Here is a 16,305-nt window from a genome sequence, read left to right on the forward strand (position 1 = left end):
GAGGGAGCCAGAGGCGGGACGCGTCCAGGCGACTGTAGTGCCAGGCCGCGCTCCTCCCCTTGAGGAGCTCGGGGACGCGCAGCCCGGGAGTTCTCCCACCCGGACGCCCGACCTCTCTGGAGCAGCTGCGCCCCCTGTCGGTCCGTAGCCGGCGGAAGTGCGAGACCGGAAGTTCCGTATTCTCCGGCGCCGACACCGTGCGTTGGGCGAGGCCTTGTGGATCCCGGGGGTACTACTATGGCTTCCAGTGGGGTCGGCGTGAGCGCCTCGGGCGCGGCGAATGAAGCTCCCGAAATTCCGGACAACGTGGGAGATTGGCTTCGGGGCGTCTACCGCTTCGCCACCGACAGGAACGATTTCCGGAGGTAACCGAAGCCCGGGAACTTGTCCCTTTCTGGCCCTCCGCTCCCCTATACACACCTCCCGTACTTCCCATCTTCGCCCAACCTGGCGCCTTTACATTTGCCAGCGTTTTGGCCTCGCAGTGACTCTGGCTGTGCTTTGGAGAGGTCCTTGACGGGGAGAGTTCCCGTGCGAAAAAAGCGATCTTTTCAATTACTGGGCTGTCTACAGAATCTCACCCTGACCAGGGGGACCCGGGAAGAAGAGGCGCCAGCGCACAGGCTTTTCAGCCCTGGGCGAGCGTTTAATTGGCTTTTGCATTTGATCCCGTTAGACACAGGAACGACTGCCAAGCAAGTAACCACGTGGGTCGTGGGCAACCTGCCTTCGTAAAGATCTACCTTCCTGCAGTTCTAGAAGTCTTTGTGCCCCCGGGAGGTTTTTCCAGGGTGGTTATGGTAAACCTTTACTCGTGGTATGTTTCATTAAAGACAAGTGACTCAGCACAAGGTTAATCAAATATTCTTTTTCCAGGAACTTGATCCTCAATTTGGGACTTTTTGCTGCAGGCGTTTGGCTGGCCAGGAATTTGAGTGACATTGATCTAATGGCCCCTCAGCCAGGGGTATAGCCAAATAGGTAAGCACTTAACTACTGTTCTGCGTGTCTAGGAGCCCTAAAGGCAGAGAGAAGCAATAATTTTTATCTTCTGTTTATAAAATGAAGGAGAGAGACTTGACATAAGGCCCTTGGCTACTCCTAGTTAAATATGTTTACAGACATTGCAAGAAATGTTGAGTCTCTTCCTAATTTCCCTTCAGGCTTTTACATTTCTAATGCCACCCGTTGTCCTGTCGTCTGATTGCAGACACATGGAACCCCCTGTGCTGTACTCGAACCTTACAAAAACAGCCTCCAATGTTTGACCATCACAAGACTTTCCCTGATGGAAGTTGAAGTTTCATTCAGACGGGCACCTTCCCTTCCCGATTGCCTTTTCTTCGTTGAGCCCACTCAGAACTCCATTCTCTGGTCAGCAGTCAGGCTTCAGCCAAAGTGTTGTCCTCTGTTCTATAAAGTTCTGTACACAGGTCCAAAGTTTCTGCAGGGGGTGATTTTTGCTCTTGTCCTGAGGAATAACCTAATGGTATTTTAACAAATATTTGGAATAAAGACTGCACGCAAAGACAAATCATTTTATTCTTTTAATAAGAAACTTCGGCTTACAAAAACAAGGTGTAAAAAGTCAAGATTTACAAAAATCATAAAAACATGATTTATATTTCACACTCAAAAGAGACAGGAACAAGCCTCAAACATGGATTGTAACAGAGGTGGTTTGCTTCATATTGAAGAAAAAAAAAAAAAAGGAAACTGTAGCCATTGTACTTGATGTGAACATAAGAGGAAACTTATTATTGAGGAATTTCCATTTTTGAGCAGAACTAGAGGAAGAAGCCATTTGGTGTTGCATAGCATTTTAGTGCACCAGGTGGGTTTTCCAGGCACCAAGGGGGCATTGTTGCTGTAATAGAGTGGGATTTGTTGGTAGAAAGAGGGCAGTGATGTGCAGGTGGAGTCAAGGTGTAAGCAAGCCTGGGCAGTGAGCACTAAAGAAACTGCTTGAGGAAGCTGCTTTCTTCCCAAGGAAATATTTTCTGACCCTAAAAGTCATGGTAGTGCCACTGTCCAGGAGTTTGGAGTTCTTTGGAAATGGAATATGAAAGGAACTGGCATGGAAAAGACTCATGTAGGCTCAGAAAGATGTGGAAATAGAGACAAGTTCCCCATGGCCATTTTTTTCTACTTGATTTATTCTAGGTATTTTTATCCTTATTATTTTGTTTTATTTTTAAAGTTTATTTAAGTAGTCTGTACACCCAACATGGGGCTCAAATTCACAATCCCGAGATCAGAAGTCACATGATCTTCCAACTGAGCCAGCCAGGCACCCCATCTACTAGGCATTTTTAAAAATCCTGCTTTTCCATGCCAAGTCTCCTGTGGAACTAGTATGGGATTAAAGGACATGAATTGGAAAGGGAGGTCAGAATGAATGCACCACAGTGGCCTAATTGTTAGAGTTGACAGATGTCGAGCAATCTGTTCACAAAAGGCCAATAGGACAAAACAGTCCTTCTTGACCCTACCGGCATAAATCTCATTAAGAAATCTGATTGAGAATTAGATTGTATATGTATTTTAAAAAGCACCATTCTCTTGTATTGATTGGGTAGGTCCCACCTGTTAGGGAAGAGTTTGAGCTGTGAATTCAGGCCTGTGGCTAGCTTACCACGAAGCCCTCACTCTCTAAGAATCTATCTATACTGGGACCACAGATGATTTGATAGTTTTGTAACTTACTGGGTGTTAAGATGAGGAAGGGTCATATACATGAGAGCAAGGCTTAGGTTTGAAGCCATCACCTCCCAAATGGTGACCAGGAAGGAAACTTTTAAGCCATAGCATAGATTCTAAGCCCATTCATATCTGTATCAGACCACTAAGACAAATACCAGCACCTCCTGTCCTTCATTGATAGGAAACAGATCCTTGAAGTCGACAACCCGATCCTACTCACAACTGAAAAGTCTATTTTAAAAGGTTTTTTAAAGTTGAAAAGAAAAATCCAGCAATGACGACATGGCAGCTTCCAAAAGCATAATTCACATTTCACTCAAAATTTAATGTTATAGCTTCATTTACTGTTAGTCAGTTTATAAAGCCATAATACTGGCATGGTAAAGTTTCATTTAAACTGGCTTCATTCCTCAAGTGTTAAGAATTTAGCAAGTAAAGCTGTCAAGTCTACAATTTCCCAAAATTTTGATGAACAGTCATTAATTTTGTAAATGAAAATGCTGGCTTTTACCATTCCAACACAACACCCTCCCCAAGGGAAGTCCATTTTACATCGGTGACGTGATATTCAGCCCTGGCTGGTTAACAGTACTATGAAAATCTCTTCTACTACCTATCTAGATTTTAAATGGAAACATGCCAGCAGAAGTAAGGAAAGAGTCCACAAAAATGACCATTTGCCTTAATGCCCTAGTGGCTATGGTGTATTTAGAGCAATGTGTGGGTTGAAAGAATAAAGTAACACTTGGTTCAAGTCAAAGCCCTAGACCAAGAGAATGGTTAAAGGTGGAAGATACAAAACTAAACTCACAGTCATATTTAGAAGGCGCTTTTTAGCTTTAGTGCTGACTTGAAAAAAAGGAACCACCACCAGGGAGGTGCATACTTACCCGGTAAAAAAAAAAAAACTAAGTTGCCATGGGAGATTTTGCTCCAAAGGTACAACCTCCTCACCTAATTAGGCCAGTAATTAGGCTGAGGGAACCAGTTATCAAATGTGCTTCAAGTGGTGAGCTTTCTAAACACCCTTTGGTGAAGTCTCATGAGCTCATTGGAAACCTTAAGGTCAGAGTAAAAGGAACAGGCTATAAACAGCCCTGCAGGTGAGCAGACTGGGTCTTCTCCCCTTCCACAGCCACTCAGCACCATTCTAGTCAGCACCTGCCAGGAAAGGGGCTGGGGCGGGGGTGGCTGGGACAGGTTCTTTGAGCCTTCTCTTTTGCATATTACACAGTGCACTGGCTTGCCTTACAGTCTCAAGGTTCACATATAGGAGGTTGTGTTCTACACTGCTTCCTGAAATTTTGTGCAAAAGAACTTCAGAACTAATGGAAGTAATACCTCAGGAGGAATCATTTTTGTTTGACTTCTACCCTAAGTTGCCCAGCATTAGAAAAAAAGGCCCTTTCTGAACATTTGTGCTCTCCCAACCAGCTGGAAAGCAACCCTTCCACTTATAAGGTATAACCTGGCAAGGGTATATAGTATATGTTTAGGAAGAGGTAGCACTCCCAGCCTACCCGAAAAGGCCCGAGTTAATGTTTGGAACATAAAAGGAGTGGTGAAAAAGAATAGAGGACATAGTCTGCCTTGGAAAGCAGCCATTTGATGAATAGTGACAAATCCAAAGATTTTGGACATTACAGTAAAATTTCAGAATTTGCTGGTAATAATTATCTTTTACACACATGAAATGAAATGCTTTTACAAAGTCTGATACCAACTGTCCTTTACACTGTACAGACCCATTTGCCACTTAAAATGATACGGAGGCATCCTTTCCCTTACTTAATCTTTTCAATCCCATGCAAACCATAACTGGGTACAAGGCACCAAATGTTATGAATTGTATAAAATTAGTTCACAAAGCTTTATCAATAAGTAGAACAAACTCCATTTCCCCCTCCCTGCCTGCCCACCCACATCCCACCCCCCACACCCAACCAAGTTTTCATTCTGTCCTACTGTCGACCTCTCTCAGGCTTCTGGGGCCTGGTTAGGGCCATGCCCCACTGCCAGGCCAACCCACTTCACTAGTTCTTGCACTGGGATGGAACTGGAAGCACAGCCAGAGAAGGGAACTTGTACAATCATTGACGCTAGAAGCCTTGCCATTAAAACCAAAAATAAACTCTGCTATTGAGTCCATAGGACACATTAACACTTCTACAGTTTCTAATTTTATTCATGACATTTTAAGAGACATCTGGAAATTCTTTACAGTGTGGCACTGCCCCCCTCAGCCTGAGAGGGGACTGGATCAAAGCTGGCAAGAGCTCTGCCTGCCATTTAATAAGAGCTTCAGTTCCTGGCTGTTGAGGGCATTCCTAATTTTTTTTTTTTTTTTTTTTTTTTTTAACACTAAGCATGGATGCTCATCTCCGAGGCAACCACAAGGATGAGGGTCAAGCTAGATTGAGGTAAAGATCCTTTTTGAGGGCCAGGGTGCATTCATCTTGGCTGGCTACAGCAGGAAGTAAACACACCAGCCAACTACAAAGGGTTCCTGGAACGGGACTCTAACTACTTGCCTGGGAGAAGCAGGCCCGTAAGGTTCAGTTAGGAGATCTTGGGTTTGATTTGGCAGCATCTAGTCAACTTCTACCTGGTTCTTATTTTCTTCTCTTTAGAATGTTTCGATTTAAAGTAAGATGCAACTAAGAAATCCATCTACTTCCAATATGCAAATAAATTAAAGGCAAAGGGACACTTCCCTCACAATAGCCATCGGCTTATGCAGCAGGGAACTCTTTAATAAAAATCTCCATAAATACTAACTTCTCAACAGCGTCTAGTGCTGCTGCCTCTGGGTACCTGAGGTGTCTGTGACTGCAGGGGCACCTTTGAGAGTTTGCAGCTCAGCGAGGACTCTAGTGGTTTCTGGTCCAACTCCCTTTAAACCATTTTATTAATTTGATATGTGGGTGCTCAGCTAAGTTAAGCACTTACTTTTACAAAATCCTTAAATCTGCTTAATAATTCTTATAAATATTTGGTATAAAACTATTTTTAAAAATTAAGTTTGAAGATCTTTTAATTTTCCATTAAATGTTCATTTTTCTGAAGTATTTCCCCCTAGACAGCCTGAGGGATGAAGTAGCTGCTCTATTAGTTCTTTTCCATTTGTAAGTTCTCTTTTTCTAGAATAATAAGTACAGCATTCAAAGAAAGATGAGGCACAATTTATATTTTCCTTTCCTTCTTACTCTCTCTCTTTTTTTTTTTTTGAGTTAATGGGCTTTTCCATTGCCACAAAAAAGTCTTCACCAATCCTGCCAACTTAAAAAACGTGGATCTAGAGAGTATACCTTTACATCAGAGCCTCTGGCAGCAAGGGCAGCTGTGACACTTTAAAACAGTGTCCAGGAGAGGGTGAGCCCTGGGCCAAGCTTATACAAAAGCCTGCAGTAGACAATATAAACCAAACAGCATAAAAAATGCCATACGCTATCGCTTCCAAATAAAAGCTAAATATTACAGAAACCTCACAGTGTTGGAAAAAGCAAGTTTAATTTAAAATATATAGTCACTCCCCCTTATCAGGGTGAGCCATTTTCTGTCTGAATTTCCTCCATGTCTCAGTGCTGTCTGTCAGGTCCTACGGGAGAGTTCATCTCAAAAGAGGTCAACAGCAAATGCTACAGACCTGCTCTGGAAATGGGGCTCACCAACACCCCTAAGCTACGACCCTCATTCTTTACCCTCTCTTGTCCCAACCTCCCACCCTTCCCCAAACTCCCTCCACATCTGCTTCCTTCAAGTGACAACTGTATTCCTACCTGAATTGAAATGTTCGTATGATACACTCAGTCAAAAGATGAGCATTCATAATGACAGGTTGAGGCAGACTTCAGCAGCCCCCACGATGAGACTTCTGGTTTACGTTCACTTTTACTGGTGAGTCTAACTGAAGGATTGAGAAGGGAAATTCAGTGGTGCCTGATGGGGTGGAGGGTTTCCATCATTCCACTTAGAAACTGATCCAGTATAAAAACAAAGATGTATTTTACTAGCACTTAAGGACAGGGCACTCTTTTTTTCTCTGATGAATTGAGTGTAGTTAGATAAAGAAACAGTAGGGATTATCAGATTTAGGAGGAAATAGGCCAGGGCCAGCAGCAGTGAACTGTTCGGACCTATGGGGGCAGATTCCTTAGCCCTAGGAAAGCAGAAATTCCCAAACCTTGCGTTGAACAAAAATGTTCTAGCCCTCTAGGTGCCAGAAAGAAGCTGCAGGCTAAGAAAAGCTGCATGCTGCATGGAGGTGAGGGCAGGTGACAGGCATTCAGATACGGCCTGGACCACCGGCTATCCCTGCCTCTCTCCTCAACTGAGTTCTGAGAAAGCCTCAGACAACTGACCTAAACACCAATTTAAACCAAACCATGTGCTTGCCCTACACCTGAACCAGGGATGTGCTACAGAACTGGGTAGCCAGGAATGCCCTTAGGCTCAGCATGCAAGAAAGAACATGTCAGGGACAATGTATTGCTTCCCCATATGAACTGCTCCTTCTTTAGAATAGAGGGTTGTTCACACCAGTCTCAGAAGATGTGGAATGATTAAGTGACAGCAGCAGTAGCAGCCAGGGAGGATCGGACACTGGAAAAATCTCCCATTCTGCATGGGGGAAATTTGCTCTATGCATCTCATTCCACTCTTCCACTGCTATCCTCTAAAAAAGGAAGTCTGCATGTTTTGAACCCCTGATGGTTACTTCCTTTGTAGGAACAAATCCTTATTATTCCCCTCCTGCCCTGGAACCAATCTCATCCAGCAAGCTGCCAGCCCAGGGCCCCACCTCATGTGCTCTGTCCTGGGCTCCTCACAACAGGAGGGTTCCTCTGGCGTTGCAGGAGGTCCTGATTAGTGGGGGTCACAGAATGGAAAGAAAACATGGCTGCTCTCCTCGCTGCATATGATCAATTTTCTCCCTCTTTCCTCCACCCAGATCCTCTATATTCAGAAGCAACTGATGAAAGAATCTTCATAGAAGTTACTCCTTTTGATTTATCAAAGAGGGAATTCCCAAATCCATTCAAAAGAAAGGTGACTACAGATTTTAGGATAGGATAGGAAGTCACCTGGCACCGTCTGCTGTAGTCCCAGTGAGGCAAACCTAGCAATCTGTTCCTGCACTAAACCTTATTTCCTATAAGAGGAAAGATGTATGAACACCAACAGTTTAAAAGCAAGCCAGTCCTTGATACATGCCTCCCATTCAGGGGAAGGTCCGTGGTCTGCCCTCATCGTTGTTGCTGGGCTGCACCTGAGCTTGGAGTTGGGTTTCTGAAATTCTTGCATTGCCCTGAACTGTTCTTTGAGTGTAAAAAAGGATGTAGGCTTGAGTTTTGCACACTTCCTCGACACTGCATACATTCAGCTTTGAGTCATTGCAGTGGACCCAAAAACCTAGGAAACCAAAGGAAAGAAAGAGAGAAAATGACTATCCAACTTGTATTTCCAGTCAGCAGGCAAAACCAGGAGATGAAGAAAGGGACAGAGGAGTTCTGAATAGAGCCAACCCGATTGTTGGTGGTGGGGAAAGACAGGTAAATGAAACCAACAGACTTCCCTGCAGCCACTGGCTTTAACCCCATCAAACCCCACCACAATACTAACAATATTGACTGACTGTAATTTTTGTCCTCCTTTTATTCAGGCTTTTCCATTGTCCGTTAGGGCCTCTACAAAAACAGACTGAAGACTAGGGGCTAAGAGATGGGAAGAGGAGGAGGAGGAGAAGTGAAATGCAAATGGAGGAGTGATAAAAGGGAAATTTAGAAGCAATAAAAAGTTATTTTACTCTGGCTGCCTCAAGGGCTAAGGGGTTCATTACTGAAAACACATCCGCAGCCCATGTGCCTCAGTACAATACCTGGGAGACTGTGCTCTGGGTACGAGGACTGAAAGCTCCTTGGGAGAGCCCTTGTATCCCCACACCTCCCATGGTAAGGATATAGTAAGCACTCTTTAAATGTCTTCAGCTTTATTATGAGCTGGGGCTAATGAGATTCATACATTATATCCATGAGGTTAGGTAAGCCATAGCATTTCTGCATAACCACGAAGGAAACAGGTCTGCAGAAGCATTAATAATAGAATGTCCAGGGGCGTCTGGGTGGCTCAGTCGATTAAGCATCCGACTTTGGCTCAGGTCATGATCTCACAGTTTGTGAGTTCGAGCCCTGTGTCAGGCTCTGTGCTGACAGCTCAGAGCCTGGAACCTGCTTTGAATTCTGTGTCTCGTTCGCTCTCTCTCTCTTAAAAATAAATAAACATTAAAAATAATTTTTTTAAAAATAATAGAACATCTAACATTAATTGAGCGTTACGTGCTAGGGACCATGCTAAGTACTTTTACATGTGTCAGTTCCTGTCAATTCTTAGGGCAATCTTATGTTGTCACTTGGTGATATATCCAAAATTTAAATCCAACTTTCGTAATTTTTTCCACTGGATTTTAATGTATGCAATATCCCTCTAAAGATGAAATAAAAGGAAAGTGATGGAATGTGGACAAACCAACCCTCTTCCGTGTCCCCCACCCCACAGAGTAAAGCGCACGCACCTCCCTCTGTGTTGTAGCAATAGGCTGTGTAGTGTCCTGAGCCAAACCCTTTCCCGTGATGCATGACCACTGCGGAGAGATCATAGGCAAAGGTCTCTTTGTCAAGAGAGGAGAGCATGTCCCTGCAGCAGTAAGGTTCCATGTTTAATACCTGGTCAAAGACGACATGGACCCCAATCTTCTCTCGATGATTACGGCCAGACCACCTAAAACATAGACATAAATTTCTTACTAGTAAAAAATAGCATATGCTATCATAGGCAGAGGAAGGTAAAACAAGAGAAATGAGAAAACTTAACCTTCCAGATTTGGTTTTTGCATCAATAAAACAGTGATCAGTATCCACATATATTTCCTGTGAATGTTCCATGATGTACTCTGAAACTAGAAATCCCTAAAATAACCTTGTTGTAGTTTACTGCCTGCCTTTTTTTTTCAGATTATATCACGCTAGATTCTGAAGATGACTCTATGTAAGCCCAAGGGAGGCTAGAAAATCTTTAAGCATGGACACCCAGTGCAGGCTAGCTGGTTAAGCAGGGCTGTAAGGGCTAAAGCCCTGTCCCCGGTTCCAACATTTAATCGCCACAGAAAAGTGCAAGGTCTCTAGGGAACAGGCTTCCCCTCCCAATACCAAAGCCTTTGAAGCAGCTATCCCCACAGCTCACAGCCACCTGGAAGGCCCCAGAGCAAGCTCACCTGAATCTTTTAAGGTGCAGCCGGAGGACCTGAGGTAGTCTGTAGATCATTAACTGCTTTCTAGCTTCACTCAGAACAAGGGGTTTTGGATTGGATTTTCGTCGTTTGCCTATATGGTTTGGGAAGGTAGAAGACACAGATTGTGAGGAGTCTCATTCTTTCCTAGCTATGGCAGAGATAATGACTTGCCACTCAATATGCATCCTCCTTTATCTCTCAGTATTTGAAACTCAGTTTCATTTGGGACAGCAATGTGACCCTCTGTAAGACTGCATAACCCAGCCTCCTGTGCCTGCCTGGTGTGGCCACGGCAGTTCTGCCAGAGATGAAAGGGATGATTGTGTGGCACCCTTGGGATGACTGCAACTGCCCAAACTGCTCTTGGACCAACAGGTAACCTCGGGGATGGAAACCCTAGTCAAGTTGAAAGGTGGAAGGAGCTTGGGTCCCCAGTGACCATGCAGCTGCCATGCTGGCCCCTGAATATTCTTCAGACTTCTTTTTACATAACAGAAAAAAAAAAACAAAAAACAACTAAAACTTGTTTCAAGTCATTATTGTTTCAGCTGACTGAAAAACAAACCTAATCCTGATATATCCACTTCTAAGATTTTGCATCAGCAACCTCCAAAACTGATACAGGTTTAGGATGGTATACTCCTGATACCATATATTCATTAATGGAATATAAGGGAAGGTCACTGCAACAATAGGCACACAGAGTAGATGCATATGTTGGGGTTCTATGCCTTTATATATGGGCTTATAACTTAAATTAGGATGCACCAAAATGTAATTTTTAAAGGTTTTTGTTTTCCTCAGGTAGGTCTAATTCTGTTTCCTGCTCACAGGTGGTTTTATGCCATTCAAAACTCTATCTTCCGTTTTCTCTCCTGTGAAATGGGGAATAATGCATGTATTTCAGGCTTAGGAAAAAACGTAAGATGATACAGGATTACCAAAGGACAGAATATTTATTTGTTTGTTTGTTTATTTATGTTTGTTTATCTTTGAGAGAGACAGAGTGTGAGTGGAGGAGGGGCAGAGAGAGAGGGAGACACAGAATCCAAAGTAGCTCCAGGCTCTGAGCTGTCTGCACAGAGCCTGACGCGGGGCTCGAACTCACAAGCCATGAGATCACGACCTGAGCCGAAGTCGGATGCTCAACTGACTGAGCCACCCAGGCATCCCAGGACAGAATATTTTAACAGATTCTTTTTTTCAGCATGATTTGTTTGTGGCATATATAAACATTTAGAAAAGAAACTGCTGGTTTTATAGTTTTATGCTATACCTAGTTTTTGAAACATTTTCTTGGATAAGCACATTGCTGGACATGTAGGACAAGGTGGACAGGCTGGCCAAATTCATCCAGTCCAAAGCAGAACCAGTGCTCAGACTCTAATTTTGTTTCTGAAGCTACTGAATTGTGAGGAGAATGCATTTTTTTTTCCTAATATTTATTTATTTTGGGGAGAGTGCAAGCGGGGGAGGGGCAAAGAGGGCAGGACAGAGGATCCAAAGTGGACTCTGTGCTGACAGTCTGACAGCAGCGAGCCCAGCGTGGGGCTTGAAGTCAGAAACTGAGCCAAAGTCGGATGCCCAACTGACTGAATTACCCAGGTACCCCGAGGAGAATGCATTTCTAAATTACATCAAATAGGGACACCTGGGTGGCTCAGTCAGTTAAGTGTCCGACTTCAGCTCAAGTCATGGTCTCACGGTTTGTGAGTTCGAGCCCTGTGTCAGGCTCTGTGCTGACAGCCCAGAGCCTGGAGCCTGCTTCACATTCTGTCTCCCTCTCTCTCTGCCCCTCCCCCGCTCGTGTTCTGTCTCTCTCAAAAAATAAAACAAATGTTAAAACCACTTATAGACAACCACTCAGTTATTATATTAACTAGACTGGTGAATGGATGGGAATATAAAATTAGTGGTCCACTGTGTGCCTGCTAATTGTTTTTGAGCTATTATGGTCTCAATGTCTGAAGAGCCAGACATCTGATTCTAAGTTGTACCTATACCATTCATGAAAGGTAGCAGATCACAGCCAGATGACGCTTCACAGAGCTTCCTGTGACAACAGGATGTGAAGCTGCTGGTTTCACAACAGACTGCAGCAGAATGAGCGTGCCATAGGACCTTTGACTAGGGCTGGTGGTCATGACATGTAGGGGCATGAACAGAAAGAATCCAAAGAGGGGCCTGGCCTTATTTTACATTCTGATTCACCAGCAGATTTTCAAAAATTATTGCAGCTCTGCCTGGGAACCCTGGCAGCGACTGCCACTCTCAGCAGAGGGAGTATGTGAGCTAAGATGAACACAATATAGAAACTGGCTTTGTTTCCCTAAAATGAAATTCACAAAGAAAAAGAAATGACTGATTCAACGGAGATTGATCAGTTCTGTCTCCATTTGATTAAGCTGGCCACATAGAGAGCGAGAAGACTGATAGTTTTGAAACTTCACAAACAACAAAAATACATCTTGTACTTTCGCCATAGATTCCCTTCCCTATTTGAACTCGCCTAGAGAAATCCTGGAAATTGGCACATCTGGCAACCAGAAAAACATGCCTTTCTTGCAAAAATAAATACAAAATATTTCTTACCTAATCTATCATGTCTGAGAATGATGAAGTTCAGCTTTTAACATCCGTCTGTTCCTTACAAGTAAGAAGCTTTAAGAATCACTATCTTAAGAAAACCAAATAGGGAGCACCTGGGTGGCTTAGTCAGTTGCGTGTCCAACTTAGGCGCGGGTCATGATCTCGTGGTTCGTGGGTTTGAGCCCGCATGGGGCTCTGTACTGACATCTCGGAGGCTGGAGCCTGCTTCAGATTCTGTCTCCCTCTGTCTGCCCCTCCCTGCTGCACTCTCTCTCTCAAAAATAGACATTAAAAAAAAAAAAAAGAAAACCAAATAGATACTGCTCTTAATAAGATAATTTAGGTCACTATCTTTATATCTCAATGAGGAACAGGGCAGGTGACTCTATAGTCAACCAAGTACAGCATTCTAAAATGGCAAAATGGGGGCACCTGGGTGGCCCAGTTGGTTAAATGTCTGATTCTTGATTTCCACTTAAGTCATGATCTCATGGTTCGTGGGACTGAGTCCCATGTCAGGCTCTGTACTGACAGGGCAGAACCTGCTTGGGTTCTCTCTCATCCTCTCTCTCTGCCCCTCCGCTGCTCATGTGTTCTCTCTCTCTCTCTCAAAATAAATAAATGTTAAAAAAAAAATAAGTGGCAAAATTATATCAAGTATGACTTTTGATTTTTGTTCTGATTCTTCAGGGGCAACATGTTTCCCACTATTTACTATTTTAAAGACGATATGCAAACATACTAAGAAGGGTCATCATAAGATTGTGGTTCCCAAAACTTGTAGTCCAAATTATTTTATGGCTGCAAATTGATTTCAAGATATGTACACAATCCATTAATTTTAGCTTCCAAATCTTGACATGCCAAAAAACCCAAACATGAGTTTCCAAGTTTGCTCTGTATTCCCTCTGTATGTGCTGGGTTAGCAAAAGCATTGAGTGTTAGTGTGGCAAGACAGAAGGAGGTCTGCGTCAGATGTCTACGTAACTACATGGAAAGAGTTCCACTTTAAATTAGAGCCATGGCAGAGATACTTTATGACCTCCTTCCCCCACTTCCCCAAATGCATGGCATGTGAAGGCATGTGAAAACAAATGCAGAAAGTAACCATGAAGCTGATGCACCTTACCACTTGCTTGCTTGGTCTCCTACCAGTCTTTAGCATCAATTCTGACAGACTTGAAATCTACAAATTCGGTACAAAAATACACATTTCTGATACCGTAACCCTCACACAGGCTATGCCACCTGACTTTAGATGAAATAAGAACTGTCAAATCTATATTCATGAATTTAAGTAGGACCCTTGTAGCACTAGGAAGCAAGTACTAACATTCTTAGAGTCCCCATTTCAGGATCCCTTTCAATGCCTCCCAAGATAACAACTAATGTCAACCACAGCAGGAGTCAAAGAAAGCCCAACACCTAGGTTTTGTTTTGTTTTTTAACATACGACGACGTCAACATGCTTGTTTTCAGGAAAATGGGAGGAAAAAAAATCTTTAAAAGATGCTTTAAAACCACTCATTATCATTGTTACTTTTGACGAAAAGGGCAAAAGCAGCATCTTAAATTGATATTTCAGGTGCACACCCACCTCTCCCCCTCCACTTCCACCTCCCAGCACTCACTGTTACACTGGTCACAAGCGTAGATTCTCCCTTCCAGGGCCTCTGTCTCTGTGAACTTGGCCAGCATCTCAGTGAGCAGGCACTCAGTCTGATTCAAAGGGACAAACCCCTTTTCTATGCAGTGATACCGTTCAGGGAATTCCAGGGACAAATCCCAAAAGGGCTCAATGGTATTGGATTTGTAATTGCATGATACACATGTGACCTAGAATGAAAAGATTGATTCACGGGTTATATAATCTCCATGCTTCCCACATACACTTTTGCTCGATTTACAGAAAACACATAACCTACCAAAACTAAGTGTAGTTTTCAAAAAAATCTTTCACTGTAATATTAAAATAATAACTTTAAGAGCATTAGAGCATATTACTTCTGGTATACATTGCTAACTATGATGCTAGCTGGAACTGATAAACTACACAGCACAGGTTATTATTACCTTCCCCTTTCTCTCTCCTCTTCTCCCAAAGCATGCTCTACCATTCAATGCTATGGTAGTACAGACCAATAGTTATCATGGGATCATTCACAGATCGGTCTGAGATAGAGAATTGGCAGATTCCTGTCTGCTTCTCTCATCCTCACAACTTCTTCATCCAGACTTTGCTCCTTCCACCCACTCCAACTTGCCTCTCTTTTTTGCCCTGTTTCTTGCAGTATCCCTACACAGATCCTTGTATTCAAAGAGCCTCAGGGTACCTTATTAGACCTCCTCTCCCCCATAACCTTCCCAATGCACTTTTCTTCCTGTGGACCCTCAGGGTGTAGAGGAAGTGCCCATAAATACTTCCCCTTTCACATGCTAAAAATAGCCTAAATAAACCTTCTCTTCCATCCCATTCATCACTCTTTTAAAACTGTAAAACACCAAGACACAAACCTCAGTAGCATAATGTAGAAGTTTCACCTCAATCTCTTAAGTTGTCCAGTTTTTTAACTCTAAAAATTCTTTCTGCACAAAGTTCTATCTATGAGTCTTGGCTTATGTCCCTACATGCTAACAATCCAGAAAAGAAGAGGTAATGAGGAACAGGAGGGAAGCTTGCTTAGGCCTTGGGCATCCTCCCAGCCATCTCCCTTCCTTTTATGTAAAGCATGTCCTGGAAGGAAGAATGCTCTTTCAAACTAGGGTGGAACCAGGGTTATAGGCAACCTGTTCAGTTTCCTGAAACTGATCTAGGGATGGCATGCCAACAATGGGTACTTAATTATAACAATGAGATTATATTACCTATATTGTCATTAAAGCTTGACATTCACTGAAAATGAAACGATATGGCAAATTCAATCAAAAACCTGCCCAGAAAGAGGAGGCAAGTTCCCCAACGAGGCCAACACAACGTACAGCACAATGAAAGGTACAATGGCCACCCTCCATTATGCGTAATTACAGCAAATGTTGGCTACCCTAGTCCGCCCAGATAACCTGTGGGAGGCACTCACAGGAAGCCCAAACTCTAACCAGCAAGCCTCCCTGCAGTGCGATGGGCAGTGTAGGGGTCAGGGTGGGCCAACCTACCTGACTGAGTAGCTGCCCGTGGAATATGGTGTTCACCACCTTTAAGACCTGTTTGGTGAGCTTCCTCTGGGAGAAGGGGATGAGGATCCGGCGCGTGGTGCCCTCGGACTCGAGCTCTTGCTGCACTTTGTGCAACAGCTCACAGAGGAATTCCTGCGCATCCTGCTGGTCGTAGCCCCGGAAGGCGGGGATCAGGCTCCAAACGGAGTGAAGCATGGCGAAGGGTGACACCAGGGCCCACTTGCCGGACCACATGACACGGAAGAGGGTGTGCAGTTCGTGACAGAGGGAAATGTGCTTCGAGCTCGGCTCCTTGTTCTGGATGAGTTCTAGGCTCCTGCTGATGGAGGCCCCGCCGTTGAAGCAGAGGCCCTCCCGCTCGCACGACTCAGCCCGGTCGCTCCTGGCCGTCAGCTCGGTGGCCGAGCTGCCGGCCGGCCTGCCCGAGAGCGGAGCCTTCCCGTTGGGGGCCTTGGGAAACAGTTGTTGGGTCTGGGAAGGGTCGAGGTTCAGAAAACACTCGCGGAACTTCTGGAGGTGGCTGAGCACCTGCAGGATGGAGTTCATGTAGC

At 44.0% G+C, this 16,305-nt stretch overlaps 2 protein-coding genes across 2 annotated transcripts in view; one reads left to right on the forward strand and one right to left on the reverse strand.

Annotated features, from left to right (window-relative positions):
• The first annotated feature begins 114 nt into the window (after positions 1 to 114).
• On the forward strand, positions 115 to 1,534 carry TOMM6 (translocase of outer mitochondrial membrane 6). Its single transcript, XM_040473483.1, has 3 exons — positions 115 to 365; positions 877 to 981; positions 1,211 to 1,534. The coding sequence occupies exons 1-2, from the start codon at positions 238 to 240 to the stop codon at positions 971 to 973; spliced, it is 225 nt and encodes a 74-aa protein (XP_040329417.1). The 5' UTR covers positions 115 to 237; the 3' UTR covers positions 974 to 981; positions 1,211 to 1,534.
• Positions 1,535 to 4,870: 3,336 nt separating this feature from the next.
• The window catches only part of USP49 (ubiquitin specific peptidase 49), an 82,795-nt gene continuing 71,360 nt past the window's right edge, over positions 4,871 to 16,305 (reverse strand). Inside the window, exons 4-8 of the mRNA XM_040473122.1 lie at positions 15,734 to 16,305; positions 14,212 to 14,416; positions 9,974 to 10,082; positions 9,275 to 9,480; positions 4,871 to 8,115 (exon numbers count right to left, since the gene is read on the reverse strand). Coding sequence (XP_040329056.1) covers positions 7,925 to 8,115; positions 9,275 to 9,480; positions 9,974 to 10,082; positions 14,212 to 14,416; positions 15,734 to 16,305 — 1,283 coding nt within the window. The 3' untranslated portion in view covers positions 4,871 to 7,924. The remainder of the gene's footprint in view (positions 8,116 to 9,274; positions 9,481 to 9,973; positions 10,083 to 14,211; positions 14,417 to 15,733) is intronic.

The sequence above is a fragment of the Herpailurus yagouaroundi genome, unplaced genomic scaffold (assembly GCF_014898765.1).
Source record: "Herpailurus yagouaroundi ecotype Mexico unplaced genomic scaffold, PumYag 139, whole genome shotgun sequence".
Taxonomy (NCBI): domain Eukaryota; kingdom Metazoa; phylum Chordata; class Mammalia; order Carnivora; family Felidae; genus Herpailurus; species Herpailurus yagouaroundi.